The sequence below is a fragment of the Colossoma macropomum genome, unplaced genomic scaffold, assembly GCF_904425465.1.
Source record: "Colossoma macropomum unplaced genomic scaffold, Colossoma_macropomum, whole genome shotgun sequence".
NCBI classification, from domain to species: Eukaryota; Metazoa; Chordata; class Actinopteri; order Characiformes; family Serrasalmidae; genus Colossoma; species Colossoma macropomum.
In genome coordinates, this window is record NW_023494791.1 from 36,754,837 (window position 1) to 36,770,456 (window position 15,620).

The 15,620-nt window shown below is 39.3% G+C and overlaps 1 protein-coding gene across 1 annotated transcript in view; it reads right to left on the reverse strand.

The window, feature by feature from the left end:
• The window catches only part of tbck (TBC1 domain containing kinase), a 90,110-nt gene that overhangs the window by 35,328 nt on the left and 39,162 nt on the right, over window positions 1-15,620 (reverse strand). The window contains exon 22 of the mRNA XM_036574968.1: window positions 15,148-15,309. Coding sequence (XP_036430861.1) covers window positions 15,148-15,309 — 162 coding nt within the window. The remainder of the gene's footprint in view (window positions 1-15,147; window positions 15,310-15,620) is intronic.

Genomic DNA, 15,620 nt, shown 5'->3' on the forward strand with positions numbered 1-15,620 from the left:
CTTTGAAAAATATATGCCCATTTGATGCCAACAACATGTTCCAAAAAAGTTGCATAGCTGTATAAAAGAGCATCCAAGAGAGGCTAAGTCTTTCAGAAGTAAAGAAGATGAGGAGTTCAAAGAAGAAGAATCACACAAGATTAAGAAGAAATAATCTACAAACAGGATCCAGAAATGTTGCCACCTTCTCTGGGTCCAAGCTCATTCAAAATGGACTGAGGTGAAGTGGAAAAGTGTCCTGTGGTCCGACGAATCACCATTGATCATCATCATCATGGACACTGCATCCTCCAGGCTAAAGACCACTCAGCTTTTTATCAGTGCACAGTTCAAAAGCCAGTATTCATGGTGATTTAGGGGTGCAATAGTGCACATGGCGTGGGCTCCATGCTCATCTGTGAAGGCACCATTAATGCTGAATGATTTTGGCAACATATGCTGCCATCCAGATGACGTCTTGTTCAGGGAAGGCCTTGATTATTCCAGCAAAACAAGGTCAAACCACATTCTGCATGTATTACAGCAGCATTGCTCTGTATTAAAAGAATCCAGGTGCTAAACTGACCTGCCTACAGTCCAGACCTGTCACCACTGAAAACATTTGGCGCATTAGGAAATTAAAAATATGACAAAGGAGACCCTGAAACTGTTGAGCAGCTGAAATCCTATATCGAACAAGAACAGGAAAACATTTCACTTTCAAAACTACAGCAGTGTCTCCTCAGTTCCCAAACGCTTACAGAGTGTTGTTAAAAGAAGAGGTGATGAAACACAGTGGTAAACATGCCTCAGTCCCAACTTTTTTGGAACGTGTTGTTGGCAACAAATTCATATTGGGCATATATTTGTCAAAAAACAATGAAATTTCTCAGTTTCAACATTTGATTTGTTGTCTTTGTAGTATTTTCAATGAAATATATGGTGTACATGATTTGCATATCATTGCATCCTATTCTAAATTATATTCTGCACAGCATTTCCATTACTTGTAAGCTACAATGGAAAACTAACCAATGAAAGTACTTTGGTGTAAAGAAAAACTTTTTTTGCCAAACTATTAATTTAAACAACAAAAAACAGTGCAAGGAGTAATTTTGTTTCTTTTTAAAGCAGAAACAAAATAGTTCCTGTTTTAAGATATACAACTTGACTGAAGTCCAACTCACACAATTAAACCAGTAACCTGAGGGAAATGAAAAACGCAGCTAGGGTAATTGCTATTGGCAAGCGTTGCGCATTTGCTTGGAGCTGATGAGATTTACTTGGCACATGCAGCATCAGATGATAAGAGTGCCACCTGGAGCTGAAGCAGCTAGGAAGTTATTTTGTAGTAGTATAAGGTCATGCATGCATGTGAGTTTAGCCTCTCTCTCTGAAAGAGTCTCACATGAAGTGAAAGCATAGACTGCAACAAGTGCGCAGTGCATGTCATTACTACAGAGGAATGTGGAGGAATCTATCTGGATAAGTCAACTTCAGGGACTTCAATTTATGCTTAAACTCAATTCACTACACCAGAACACCACTGCAGGAGCCTAGACAGTCACTAAGCATGCATGAATACCACATGCCAGGGAAATGTCAAGCATAGTTTTGATTTGGCAGGCCTGTGCACAGACATTTTGGGGGGGCTCAAAGGAAAAAACAGCAAACCTGAATGTAAATGAAACATTTATAGGATTTACAGCACATTGCAAACACTCCAATGAAGAGAGACAGCTTAATCATGTTTCAAAACAAACATGGTATTAAGAGTTTTTCCAAAGGCAGCCAAAAACACTTGGGTTACTGCCCGAGCAGGGGTTTGAACCCTTGTCTCCAGTGTATAAGGCTGTAACATTAACCACTGTTACTAAATACTATGAACCGCTGAGATATAACTCTATTTAAAAGCAACAGAGAGCCCTGTTTTTAGTTCTTATGTTGTTTTAATACATTATGGTTGGGGGTTGTTTTTTAAAGTAATTGCATTATGCAACATGACACTTTCTTAAATCCTATTCAGACGGGATTAGTTTTACATGGGGAGGTGGGTTAATGCCACTTTACCACATGATGTCTGTATTATTTACAACCAATTTGCACAGGGTAAAAAATCTCGTACAAATGACAGAGCTAGGAGTGGCTACTCAATTTAGGTACTACCTTTACTTCAATAGAGAACATGTCAAAACATCAATTTAACTGTTATTCTGTTTACTCAAACACCTGTCTTGCAAGCTTAAGTGAATGTACTGTTGAATAAGCACTGGCCGTGTTTACATGCAAAGATTTTTGCCAATCTGATTGAATCCATTCTGATCACAGATTAAGACTGAGGTGTTTATATGCTCACTCTACTCAACCATCTGATGGAAAATTTCTGTCTACATGCACATTACAAGTAATCAGACCGAAAATGACGCGCATGCGTAGATCAACACTTAGTGTAAATGTTACCATGACAGCGGGCATCATGTGAGGTCATTCAGAGTGAGATGAGTTTTCAGCTGCTGCGTTTTTCTGTGTTTTTAATTGCTTTAAAATTACGGCAGAAAAATGTACTTCACTTGTATTACGAGACACACAAACTGGACACCCATCCCACCTCCATCTTTTAAAGTTCAAAGCATAAACTTCATCTCTTCTGCAGACCAGTTTCTGCTCCCGCCATGTTGAACGTTATTCAACTTTCACTATGATGTGAACACACATGCCCAGACTGTACTTACACACTCCGATTAGGATACAGGCGTTTACATGGTTACTATTCTTCTATTTAACGGGATTGTTTACAGGATTACCCACCTCGTCCAATCGGATATAAATTGTATTCCTGTGAGCCAGGCCTTCTCATCCAACATCAGTGCCTGACCTCACAAATGCTCTTTTGACTAAATGGGCACAAATTCCCACAGACACACTCCAAAATGTTGTGGAAATCCTTCCCAGAATAGTAGAGGCTGTTACAGATGCGAAGGGGGGTCAACTCCATACTAACTTGGTATTGGAATGGGATGTCCAGCAAGGTTAGGGTTAGGGTGTGATGTATAGGTGTTCACAGTGAGCAAAACTGCTCATAAAGCTTCAGCTCCTGAGTGAGACAGAGAAGCTCTTCATGCCACTTTGGCTTTTAAATGGAGAGTCGCTTGCCCAATGTCACTGTCTGGCCATGTTGCACACTGAGCTGCCCAGTGGCACAAGTATAAGGTCTAAGGCAGGGGTGCCTAAAGTGTGGCCTATGAGGACCCTACCCCCTCATCCAATGAGAGAACACGATATACTGTTATACTAAATGTAAGTTGTTAAATTCTTATTTCCCTTTCAAAGTTGTACTTTTAACTTTAGTAACAAAATAGTGTAATGTTACAGAAGACATTTAAAAAAAAAACTTGTTTTGAACCTTTTGAAAAAAGTCCTTTAAGGTTATTCAGTAAAGGCAATGGTCCTATATACAACCATAAACACTCAAAGAATTCTTTAAATGCATAAGTGGTTCTTTACATGGTTAAATGGCTCTTTCTATGACAATAAAAAAAAGTTGTAAATGGTTCATTAAAGAACCCATTTTCAGTACTATATGGAACTTTTATTTCCTTTGTTTGTATACTGAGTTGTCCTTTTGGTCCTTGGCCCAACACAAACATTGCACACTGGCCCGAAGAGTCAAGTCAAGGTTTATTTATATAGCGCTTTTTACAACAGGCGTTTTCGCAAAGCAGCTTTACAGAAAAATCTGCGTGCAAGACCCCATGAGCAAGCCAATGGCAACAGTGGCAAAGAAAAACTCTGTAAGAGCCAAGAGGAAGAAACCTTAAGAGGAACCAAGACTCAAAGGGGAACCCATCCTCCTCCGGTTGACACTGGACAGCAGAACAAGACAAAACGTTTACTAGTCTAAAGATTTGCTCTATCACCAGTAAATCATGAGTTTGAATCCCTGAGGCACCGCAACCCAAAGGTGCGCTAATGATCTGCACATTATCTGGAATATTCTTGGCCGATACAGATAATACCATGGGTCACTAACATCAACCGATATTATTGGCCAACTGATATCGGTCAGGCCCTAATGTACTGTATACACTTAGTGGCACTATGGTCAACTCAGATTTTCAACTGAGAGTAACCAATATCAGTGTGGAGCAGAAAAAAATGACTCTGAGATGCCCTGAGCAATGCTGGTAGATCTAATCTAGCAAGCAATCAAGACAATCATTGGAGCACTGAGGTATAAAGCACACAAGCTGAAAATTGCTCCAGCTCACTTACACTGTTGTACACTGTGTGTGTGTGTGTGTGTGTGAGAGAGAGAGAGAAGGAGAATGAGTGGGAGTGCACTGTACAACCACCAAGCAAACATATTTTACCTTTATAAGGAGTTCTCTCTCTTGCAGGCTTGCTGAACTTCGCCAGTAAAAATAACGCAAATGTCCAATCCTTGGACACCAACTGCAGCGCAGCGCCCCCATCTGTATGCGCCGCTGTTATCTGCTCATCTTCTGAAATTTTAATGCACCTCGGCCCCACCATGAAAGGGTAATAGCCGTTTGAGAAAGGTTCGAGAAGAGGGATTTAAACAGAAAGAGACTGAAACATTCCCCAGATGGCAGATAATGGCCATACATTATGAATGTCCCTTATGCCTGCTGTCAGTGATCCTCTGCTGAAGCAAGCATGGTGCAATAGGGAGACCCAGCAGTGAGGGGAGGAGGAGGGGGACTCGGAATCCGAGGTACGCACCGGGGGCCGTTCAAGAATGACGCTGTGTGTGGTATATGAGAAGACAGCCAGGGCCTCTCAGACACACAAGTGAATCTTCCCCTGCGCTTCCCTCAGACGATAGCCTCCTGTGGAGTTAATTACAGCAGTCACAGCACAGGGAGGCTGGCAAGCTGACACGCTGTGGAAGATGCTATTCACCCCTACAGCGCATTCGGCCACAGCTCTCCAACATAAAAAGCAAACAAAGTTATCCGCCCTTCAGCTCTCAGGCTAAAACACTATGCATATTACCATTTAGCGCCGTGACAGCCGGAGGCGAGATAAAGAATGCAGGGAAGATAAGAAAAGACTTTTCGTGACCTCTGCTTTTTTCGTGTTTTCCAAGAGTTCACCAAGACCACACTTCATAATCCTAGATTTTAACACACTGGATGATCAAAACCGCGTGAAGACTTAGATTTAACCTTTCACCCTGCAAGCTTATTATTCAGTTAACTTCAGTTAACTCATTATTCAGACATTATTCATAAGTACTATACATTATTCATGACAACTATTAACCTAATATATTTAGATAAAAGAGACCTATTTTATTCTTTTTTTTCTCAGTTCAATATGTTTCCTTGTGGTCTGTGAAGGACATCTGTGATAGGAGTGGTTGGGGACCTTTTAATTCAGCTTTTGTGTAAAAAAAATCTGTGAGGAAAAAGTTCTTTTTCTGGGAGTTGATTCTATATTTAAATGTGAGGACTCTAATTGACTCCGTGGGGTTGGGAGTAGACTAGGCAGAACAAGTGTGGGGGCAGGTCATATAGTGTCACATAACCAAGTGGTGCTATAGAACATATATAAACAAGTTCAAGTTATCACACTTATAACCAGTTTGCTGCCTCTTTACAAACTCCCTGTTTTTGAGCTGAAACATTCCGGGTGAAAAAAAAGACTAGACTAGTAACATTATCTGAGGAAACTGACCATTAGCATTTGTCTGTTTATCTAAAAGATTGACTGCCCTTCAATGTGCAAGTTTCCAGCCACATGTGATCTACTCTGTGGTCTTGATATGGCTTTAATTTAATGTAATTATGGCAAAGTGAGGCGCTAAGAACTGAACAGTGCTCAGAGTCAGTCGCAGAATGCTGCCGCGCGTGGACATGGAGTGCACAAATGTTGGATGCTCCACAATGCAGTTTGGTGGTCTTGAATGATTGAACCAGAGCGAGAGAACACAAAAAGACGGAGGGTCAATCTCTGACCATGATGCAGCACTATGTTAGTGAATGGTACAAGTTCACGTTCATAGGCCTATTTTGCTTCATGAGTGTATTGTGGTTTCTTGACAATACTATCATGATGACTTGGCAAACACACAGAAATTTAGTACTAACTGTCCGATATAGACATCTAAAGAGCGTGTGCTTATCTTAGACCTCACCTACATATCAGTTATGTATCATTGATATCACTTTTGTAAGGTCAGAAAACTCAGCGCTCAGTTGAAACGTCACCCATGAGCTTAGCCAAGAACTGACACCTTCAATCACAAAAGGGATGAAACACTCGTCAAGTGCTCAGAGGGCACATCATGTTACTAGTTAGGGATAAACCAGAGCTTTTTCTCGTTTTGCTCCTCTGAAAGAGTCAAAGAAAAGTAATGCGAGTAAGAATGAGGAACAACAAGCAGCAATCTCATCTGCTGCTTCGCCACAGCTCAGACCAGGACATAGATCTATCGCTCAATAAATCAAACGGAATGGGAGGATTAAGATCGGTCACTTTTCTCTGACGATCATTTTTTACCTCACTGTCGCTCAATGTTTCTCCCTCTCTACCTTGCTTTCTCTCTTGCTGTCTCTAACACACGTACACACTTTAAAAAAGACTTTTTTGCTTTTATGTCCATAGCCATCATAAAATAAGTCTTTTTTAATTTAGAGAAACGTCTCATAAAATTCATTTTTATTCTTAAAGAGGCTGTCTACTTATTTCTGTAACCCATATTTTATTGAATATTCAATGTATATTTCTTGCTGTTAGTTTTTTTTTGCTCATGATTATTTATCTTGCTGTAGTTATATTTCTTATATATTTTGCTGTCATCTTTGTTTTTTGCCGCTTGCTTTTTCTCATTGGCTGTATATTTTACTGTTTACTATATTTTTTATATTATCTGTATAATTTGCTGTAAGCTAGATTTTCTGCTGTTAGCTAAACGTTTTTTGCTGTTAATGATAATTTTTGTTATTAGCCATATTTTTAACTGTTGGCTAAATATTTTTTGCTATCAGCTCTATAATTTGCTGTTAGCTAGATTTTTGCTCTGATCAGCTGTATTTTTTGCTGTTTTTAATATATTTTGCTGGTACATGTATTGTTGCTCTTAGCAATATATTTGCTGAAAACTTTTTTTTTTTTTTACTGTTCGCTTTTTTTTGCTGTCTTCTATATATTTTGGCTGTATTTTATTGTTTATCTTGTAATTGATTGTGTGACTATTTCTGCTCCAAGCAATATTTATTTATTTTATGCTCTTAGCTTTTTTTCACGTTAGTTATGCTTTTTGCTGTTAGCTAGATTTTTTGCCACTAGCTCTATTTTTTCTGCTGTTCACAGTACTGCATTCTATATTTATCTGTTAACTGTATGCTTTGCTCTTCGCAATTTGCTGTTATGTGTATATACATACACACGTACATAGAACAGTACTGTTTATCTTCTAATTAATTATGTAACTATGATGTTTCTGTAAAGCATAACCTAATGACTGAGTGATTACTCAGGCATCTCTGGATAAGCAGTGGGAGGTATACTGGTATAAAACTGAAGACTTGTATGACATCGCCTCATGATGGATTTTGCCATATCAAAACAGTGAGCCACAAACAGCCCTGCACTCAGAAAAAAGCTTAAATGTGAGTTGAAAAAATTCTTATAAACTCAACAAAACAGCATTTTAGGCCAGAAGCAGTAACTGTACCACTAAATGCCACATGCAGTACAATGCAGTGCTAATCAGTGTAGCCTTTGATCATCTCATAGCCATAGTAGTATAATAAACACTAGCTAACAATGCTGATGCTGATGTGTTGGCTGTCGTGGAAGTGTTTACATTGTCAATCACCAGTTGAGCTTTTCTTTATCACTTTATTTGAATCACAACTTAAGATATATAAACTGTAGTATCTGCAATCGTGTTGTCAGTCCCTTAAAAAAAGAGCTTCTTGGTTTACAGCTATGTATTTTCAGCTTATGCCTTGTTTTCCCCAGTTTGACCTGCCACAGCAACAGAATGTTTTTTTCAACTCCCCTCTCTAAGCCTGCACTCCATCAGAACCACCCTGCAGTCCTGCATTCTCTCAGTTAATTCCTCTGCATTAGGCTCAATCATCATTCATCTCTTCAGCCGTGGCTCTAACTACTTGCTAATACACCGTGCTGACAGCCACCTGTGTGAATCACTTGGTGGGAGGGAGGCGGTGGCTGGTTCTGGCAGACCCCCAGCCGGCCGACACTCGCCTGGCCATGACAATGCCAGCTGCCTCTCTCAGCACGCACTGGAGACAAACAGTCACCGTTGCCTTCAGCCCTGTCACTCACAGAGAGAGAGAGAGAGAGAGAGACGCTGTGGCTTTACCACAGACGCAGCTCAGTGCCATCTCGCCTGAACCACACACCAGCACAGAGCAGCTTCTGAGGGATCAAACGCTCAGACGCTGCACAAGTCTGACAGTGAGCTTTAAGGACATCAGGAAGAAAGCTACTGCACCGCTCATTCCTTCACAGATGCTGTTTTGTAAAGGCTGCTGGGATTGTCATGGACGGCTGCAGCTGGATTGCATGCAGTCACAACAGGAAAATAACCTCCTGGCCGCACCCTGGAGTACAAGAAGAGGAATCAGAGCAGAGGCGGAAGGCTCAACAGGGCAAGCCCAACAACTAAAAAAGTGGGAGTAATATAAATGAGAATATACACATCCACACACAGGCTAAGAACCTTCACAGAGTACACTGAGACTGATTCATAAAAGCGTATTAAAGGGCCCATGTCAGGAAAAAACTAATACAAGAATCTGTAATAAAATAGTTCGATATAACACAAACACTGCTAAAGTTTCAAAACAGGTTAAAATGCATTATGACTGACCGTGGTCCATAAAACCACATGTAACGCTACAAACAGTAGAAGGAGTAGCACTACAGCATCAGGAGAAAAAACAAGCTAAACATGGTGTATGTGCGTTGCTGCGAGTCACCCTGTAAAACCTGAAAAGTCTGAGGTGTCACAATGTTCATAAGTGCAATTACACATTTCCACCAGAGAGGTCTCCAAATCCCTAAATCTTGCATAGTGTAGCTTTAATATTATTTAAAAAGCTGTTTATAGCAGTTCTCTGTCAGCTCTCTTTCCCAAAATGGTGGCTTCAGACATCAGAGAAAACGGCATTTGGTCAAAACACTGTCCCGTCTCATAAAACAGAACATCAGACGAGACGGCCTCAGGCGAAACATCCTTGGACAAAAGGGCATCAGGCAAAGCATTCAGAGAAAATGGCCTTGGACGTTTTGCTCTTTTTGTTCTTTCTTATTAAATCAACTACAATTTGGTGGATGAATTGAATATACATTACAATATAAAACAACCTGAACTTTTACTGAACTGCACTTTGAATAAGTTCTTTGACAACAATTAAGCTTCTGTCACAATAAGCAAAGGACCCCCCCCCCACACCACCTTTACTAGAGTAAGAGGACCCTGTTAATGCTGACTTACTACATGCATTTATACAAAGATAGCTACTCTACCACCACTTCCAGTCACTGTGCTTTTGAGGTTCTGAGCAAAATAAACTGAAATAGGCTCCTATAATGTGGAATATATGAGCACCTCTAATCAACAGGCTACATAAAAACCAACCTAAGAAAATAACCTGAGAAAAGAACTAAGAGCTTCTTAAAAGAATGTCTGAGAACATAAAGTTCTTTGAGAACTGCATAAAGGGATGATCTTCAGCACCTTTCATGATTTTTTAATATGCACTTCATGAACCAGTCCCTGGTCTACAAACCTAAAACCTGGAAAACCTGGCTAGTGTGAATTCCTTCTTTGTGATCGTGAGATCTTTCGGCTCTCATAAAGACTGCAGCACCTCAGGGCTGTCCTGAGGCTGTGCCCCCACTTTTTCTTGCGTACAAAAGAGCAACAAGTAACAGCAATGAACTGCCTTGTCAGACACAGAGACAGGACGACCCCGATGGACCCCCATAAGGAGAAGCAGTCCTTGGGCTCATATTTTAATTATGTAGACAAGTTGACCCTTAGACTGAGGACAGCTCCTCAGACACCAGAGCCGAGCAGAGGAAGAGCTGAAACCAAATGCAGACGGACAGATGATGGATGGTTTGATTTTTTTTTTAAATATCTGGGGGCTGAAACAGTCTCATTGTCAAAGCTGGACACATTACTGACAACGCCGAGACTTTGTACTGCTTTAAAGTTTGACGACGTGCTAAGGTCTTAAGGTCATCAAATGCTGGCTTGTTGGATATTCCTAGAGTGAAATATAAAAAGTGAAGCAGCTTTTAGTTTTGATGCTACAAAGATTAGAAGTACTTTCCCTGCTCCGATTCATCAGGTACCCTCTGCTGACAGTTTAAAAAAGAAAAACAGCACAAAACCTCAGCTTTAAATTAGTTTACCCTTTTTTCCGTTTTTGTTGTTCATATCAGGGGTGTAAAATGCATCAGTGCATATGAATCCATCAACATGAAGGTGAGCATTAATTTTGAAATGTCACAGGAGTTTATAATCAACAACGACAACTACAACAACAATAATAATAATAACAACAAGAATGATGTGCTAATTTCTTGGTCAAATTAATGTTCTCAGGCTATTTTCAAACAGGGAAATGAAGAGAGGCTCAATATGATGTTTTCACTGACTATATTCCAATTAGTAAATAGTTACTCAAAAGTCATTTAAACATTCAATGAATTTTTAATAATAATAAATAATGAATTAATCATTACTAATGAATGTATACATAATAAAATGCATCACGATGTATAAATATCAATATGTTGAACCACAGTCTTTCATTATGATTGTTTCATTTGTACACCGTTTGTGAATCACCTTAAGCTGCATTTCCTGTGGTCAAATTGTTTTGTTGACTTTCTAAGTAAAAATAAGTTAACACATCCTCCACAAACTTTATTTAAAATTGTAGTTCACAATTTCTATTTATTTTGCTGAATTTAACATTTTGAAAAAAATTTAACATACTTATATAACGTGCTATAACTTTTGCACAGGCCACATTTTATGTTTATGTTTTTTTCCCCAAGATGTTAAATTGATCATTAAAAATGTGCAAAACTGTGTTCTCTGTAAATTATGTGTGGAACTTATTTTCACTTAGAAAATCAACAAAACATGCAATTTGACCAAGCGTGCTCAGACTTTGTATGTCAGGGGTATGAGATATGGCAAAAATATAATCATGAAACTTCTACACATTTTTTAAAATTTGTCACAATACATAATTTCTGAGGTTTGCTAAATTGGAACACACAAAAAGAACCAGAAGCCACTTTAAAAAATATGATCAAAAACTACGAATACAGTGCTTTTTCTTTGACATTTCACATACTGTGCTGCACTAAATCCATATAACCAGGACTAATTATGCTCTCTTTCTAATGAAACTGTGTTTGCTAAGTACTGACAATATCCATGACATACTCAGAAAAGCACACTGTGACGTAATTTATTACAATAACAATAAATATCATATTGACCACCTCTAGTGTAAGGTGTTACACAAATAGATATTACTCTTATTATTGCTTTTAAAGGATATTTATAATGGTCAATCTAACAACAGTATATAAGCCCCCTGTCAATACAGCCTTTATATCCAGGTAGAACTCTTCCAATGCCAAAACTAAATAAATGTAGCAGGGATCTCTAATCAGTACAATAACCAGCACCACCCAGCCAGAGCTATCAGAACACTGCATGCACTCAGTCAGCAGGATAGCCGCCCTTTTTCACTCTGAATTACATCCCCATCACAACTCAAAGCACTGTTTCCATCCACACGCCAGCTAAGAGGCCTCTCATGAAGAAAAATGCCTTCACACAAAAAATCCTTCACTCCCTTGGCAAAAGCTATTATGGACAAGCAATGATGGCCAGTTTACACTCTACCACTGCACAAGCTACCACAGTACTTGATCATAACAATGTCTGTGTGTGTCATATCCATCCCCGTGTGTCTGTTTCTGTTTTAATCACACGTTTAATGTTGGCCAAAGGTGATTTCCTATCTCATGTGAAGCTTATAGAGAATAATGTTTTCTGAATATGTATCTACTCTGTATTATATCACAGTACAACTGGCCCAAACCATATCTAAATTAATGGATGTAGTGGATTAATTGCCAAATGCAGTGATGATGCTTGGGGTGGTCCAAATGTTTATTTGTGGGTGCTGAAGATAACACACATACATCGCAGCTGATTATACATATGCCAATAACAATTTTTGGTGAAGAAACTGTGCTACAATGATGTTAATAAATGGTCAACCGCTCATAAAGAGGGACATTTTTCAAGACATGGAAAAACTAAAGTCTTGAAAAAATTGCGTAGACCATCAATGAACACAGACTTAACAAACTGACCACGCTCTCTGAGTGCAGGGACATCAAGTTGACAGCTGACGAAATATTAGAGGTCTACTGCCAGGCCTGGATCATCATGTCAGCGGCCCCTGGGCACAAATGTTTGGTGGTCTTTTTTTTGGTGCTCAGGGAATTTTTTATGATATTGCAGCAGGTTTCTAAATGGGCTGTGCAGCACCAAGACGGCAGCATACCAACCACAGAGTTGGGCACGTGACAAAACAATAATAAGATTATTTACAAATTAGAGAGCACAAACAATGCAACACTTCCGTATAAAGCATGTCCAATCTTCACAAGCAAAACGTTTACCTTGAGAAGACGTGAAATTAAAATTAGATGAAATGTGCATAATAATGAGAAAAAGCAGCAAACTTAAAAACCCACACTGTCAAAAATCCTAAACTAAAGCATACTACCATGGTGGGATTTGCCGCTGATGATTTTATGCATAGACAATTCGCAGATCACTACTGAAAAGGGAGACACAGCTTTTTTCTTTAACTCTGGTGGCTGACATTTATATGTGGCTTTGGAAATGGGCATCCTCTACTCTGTCGAAGTATCAGGTCATGCTTTTAAAAATCCCTCACATACTGAATATGTGGAGCTTCAAATTCAAAGTACATTCAAAGAAACGCTAACTAACTGCTAAAACAACTGAAAGCTTGACTGAGGTAACAGTACATAGCTGAACAGTTTGTAAGCAATAAGTAGAGGAGAAAAAGAAGCGGACGTTCAACAAGACATGGACAGTGTCAGGACTATGATTGGCCGTAACATAATGCTAAATTTGACATCATTTTTTCCATGTCCTTCTAGTAAAGTTCCTACCGTGAGTCAAAACAGCTATTTAGGTTTTCTCCTAATAGCCCCTATGCACTCATCACTGACACAGCACCCACTTACAAACACTCTGCTGTCTCTGCTGTCTCTTGCTGTACAAAGAAAACCCATAAAACCCATAAAACCCATTAAATGATCCAGGCCTGTCTACTGCAGGAAGGGAAAAAAGGGTCATTCTGGTTTTATAAGGTAATACATCCTTTTTCTCGTATTATTAGAATGTTACTTGAATCATTTTTAGTACAACTGTCATGAAGGAATTTTATTCCCTAAGCCTTTCAATATTAATAATATGGCAAGAGATTGTGCCTTAAATAATTAAATGACAAATTCTGAATTTCACAACTGCTACAACTCTCTGGCATTCACCCAATTTAAGCATCACACTGTGAATTCATTTAACATCCAGGTCCTCATCCCTGAAATTAATTCCTGGCTATGTCACTGGTCAAACTACATAAGCGTCAAAGGAAGAATTTTATTTTTTTGGTACACATTTTTTCCCCAATTTAGTTGTGGCTAATTCCACCTGCTAGCTGCATCTCCCCCTTTCACACAATGCTACAAAGCTGGGAGGGTGAAGGCTAACTAAGCTTCCTCTATGTCATGTGAAGCACCACTGCATCTTTTCGAACTGTTGCTGATGTAATGTCAAAGGACAGTTCAACACTAACTCTCAATTCTTTTACATAAGCTAAGAGGCGTCTGCAGGAAGGCGGGAAGCAGGGGTGCTGCAGCAGGAGACCAACCTACCCACCCCGAGAGAGCGCGGCCAGTTATGCTCTTGTGGACTCTTTGCAGGAATTAGAGGGGATTTCCACAAATTTTTCAAAATGTTCACATAATTCAGTTGCTGCGATGCAAACCAAGACATTCTGAATGGTTTAATGTGAAATGGTTCATTGTAGAAAAACCTACTAACTCATGTCTTTATAATGGTGGTGATAGGAACCAGGGATCACTATGTCTACAACACAAATATAGCCATTTTATTTACCATCCCAAATGACCAACGGACCTATTGTTTTCTGAGTTTTTATATGTAATGCTGATAATGGCAAAATAGTGGTAAATCTTAAAAAGTAAGTTTTCTTTGGGGGGCTAATTTGCCTTACGCTGCCCTGCATGCACCTCGCAACCATGAATGGATTTGAGAAAAAAAAGTCAAAAGCTTATTTTAAAACTATCATAAACATATTCATAATCATTTGAATTAGTAACTTTCTGTGAGCTTTTAAGAGACTTTAAACTCTTCAGATGTCTGGTTCCTACCACCACCATTGTAAACAATTCTGACTTGGTACTCTGACTCAGTAAGTTTCGCTAGAACATAGCATTTTTACATTAAACCACTCTGAATGATTTTGTTTACAACCTAATGATCAAATCAACAAGGAGTTCAAAGATGTACTGATAAACATCAAACTGAAGGTATTATCAATGTTATGTTCATGTTAGAATGGTACATGCTCATTTTAGGCCAAAATAAAATTCGTGATATTTTAATTTTTTTTTAAATGGTGTATTATTTAGTGACTATATGCTTCTACTGTGTAAATAGCTCCTCCTTTTACGTTAATGTATTCCAAAAAAATTGTTATAATTCTCTATTGTACAACTGCACTGAATCAGAGTGAAATCTGAGATTTCATGATGCACTGAATGGTTTTCTAAAGGACTGTATTTAACTAAATCGTTGTGAGGTCAGAGATTTACACTCCCAGTAAAACATTACCATCAGCAAAGGACTCATATATCCCTTAGCTGGGAAGCAGTCTGTCACACCTCTGTCAGAACATTCACTCACTGGTGGAGAGCTATTGCATCATCAATAGAGACAGAAAGTCAACTGAGCATTTTTATTAGGTGTCATTCAGTGAAATATAGGAGCTGTATAGAACACTTTACCTGGCAGATCAGAGAAGAGCAGGATGCATTCATTGAAGCCGTTGGCCAGAAGCCTGTCACGCAGCTGCTGCAGAATAGCCACTCCAATACAGAACGGGAAAGAGGAGTTCCCCAACAGCAGAGTGTCCCACAGGTGGAAGATCTTATGGAGGGGAAACACATCTGTTGAGAAAACAGACAAATCAGAAATTTGGCTCTCACTTTACTCAAGTGGGAGCTAAGCAGGCAATCTCAGACCTACATACCACTGATTTAAAGGTCTCATATTGTGGAAAAACCTAATTTTCCATTTTTTTTTTTACACATAAGAATTTAATGTTATATGACACTGGGTGGCACGGTGGTGCAGTGGGTAGCTCTGTCGCCTCAAATCAAGGGCCTGGGATTGGTTCCCTAGCTGGGCAACCAAGGTCCTTTCTGTGTGAAGTTTGCATGTTCTCCCCGAGTCTGTGTGGGTCCTTCAGCTTCCTCCC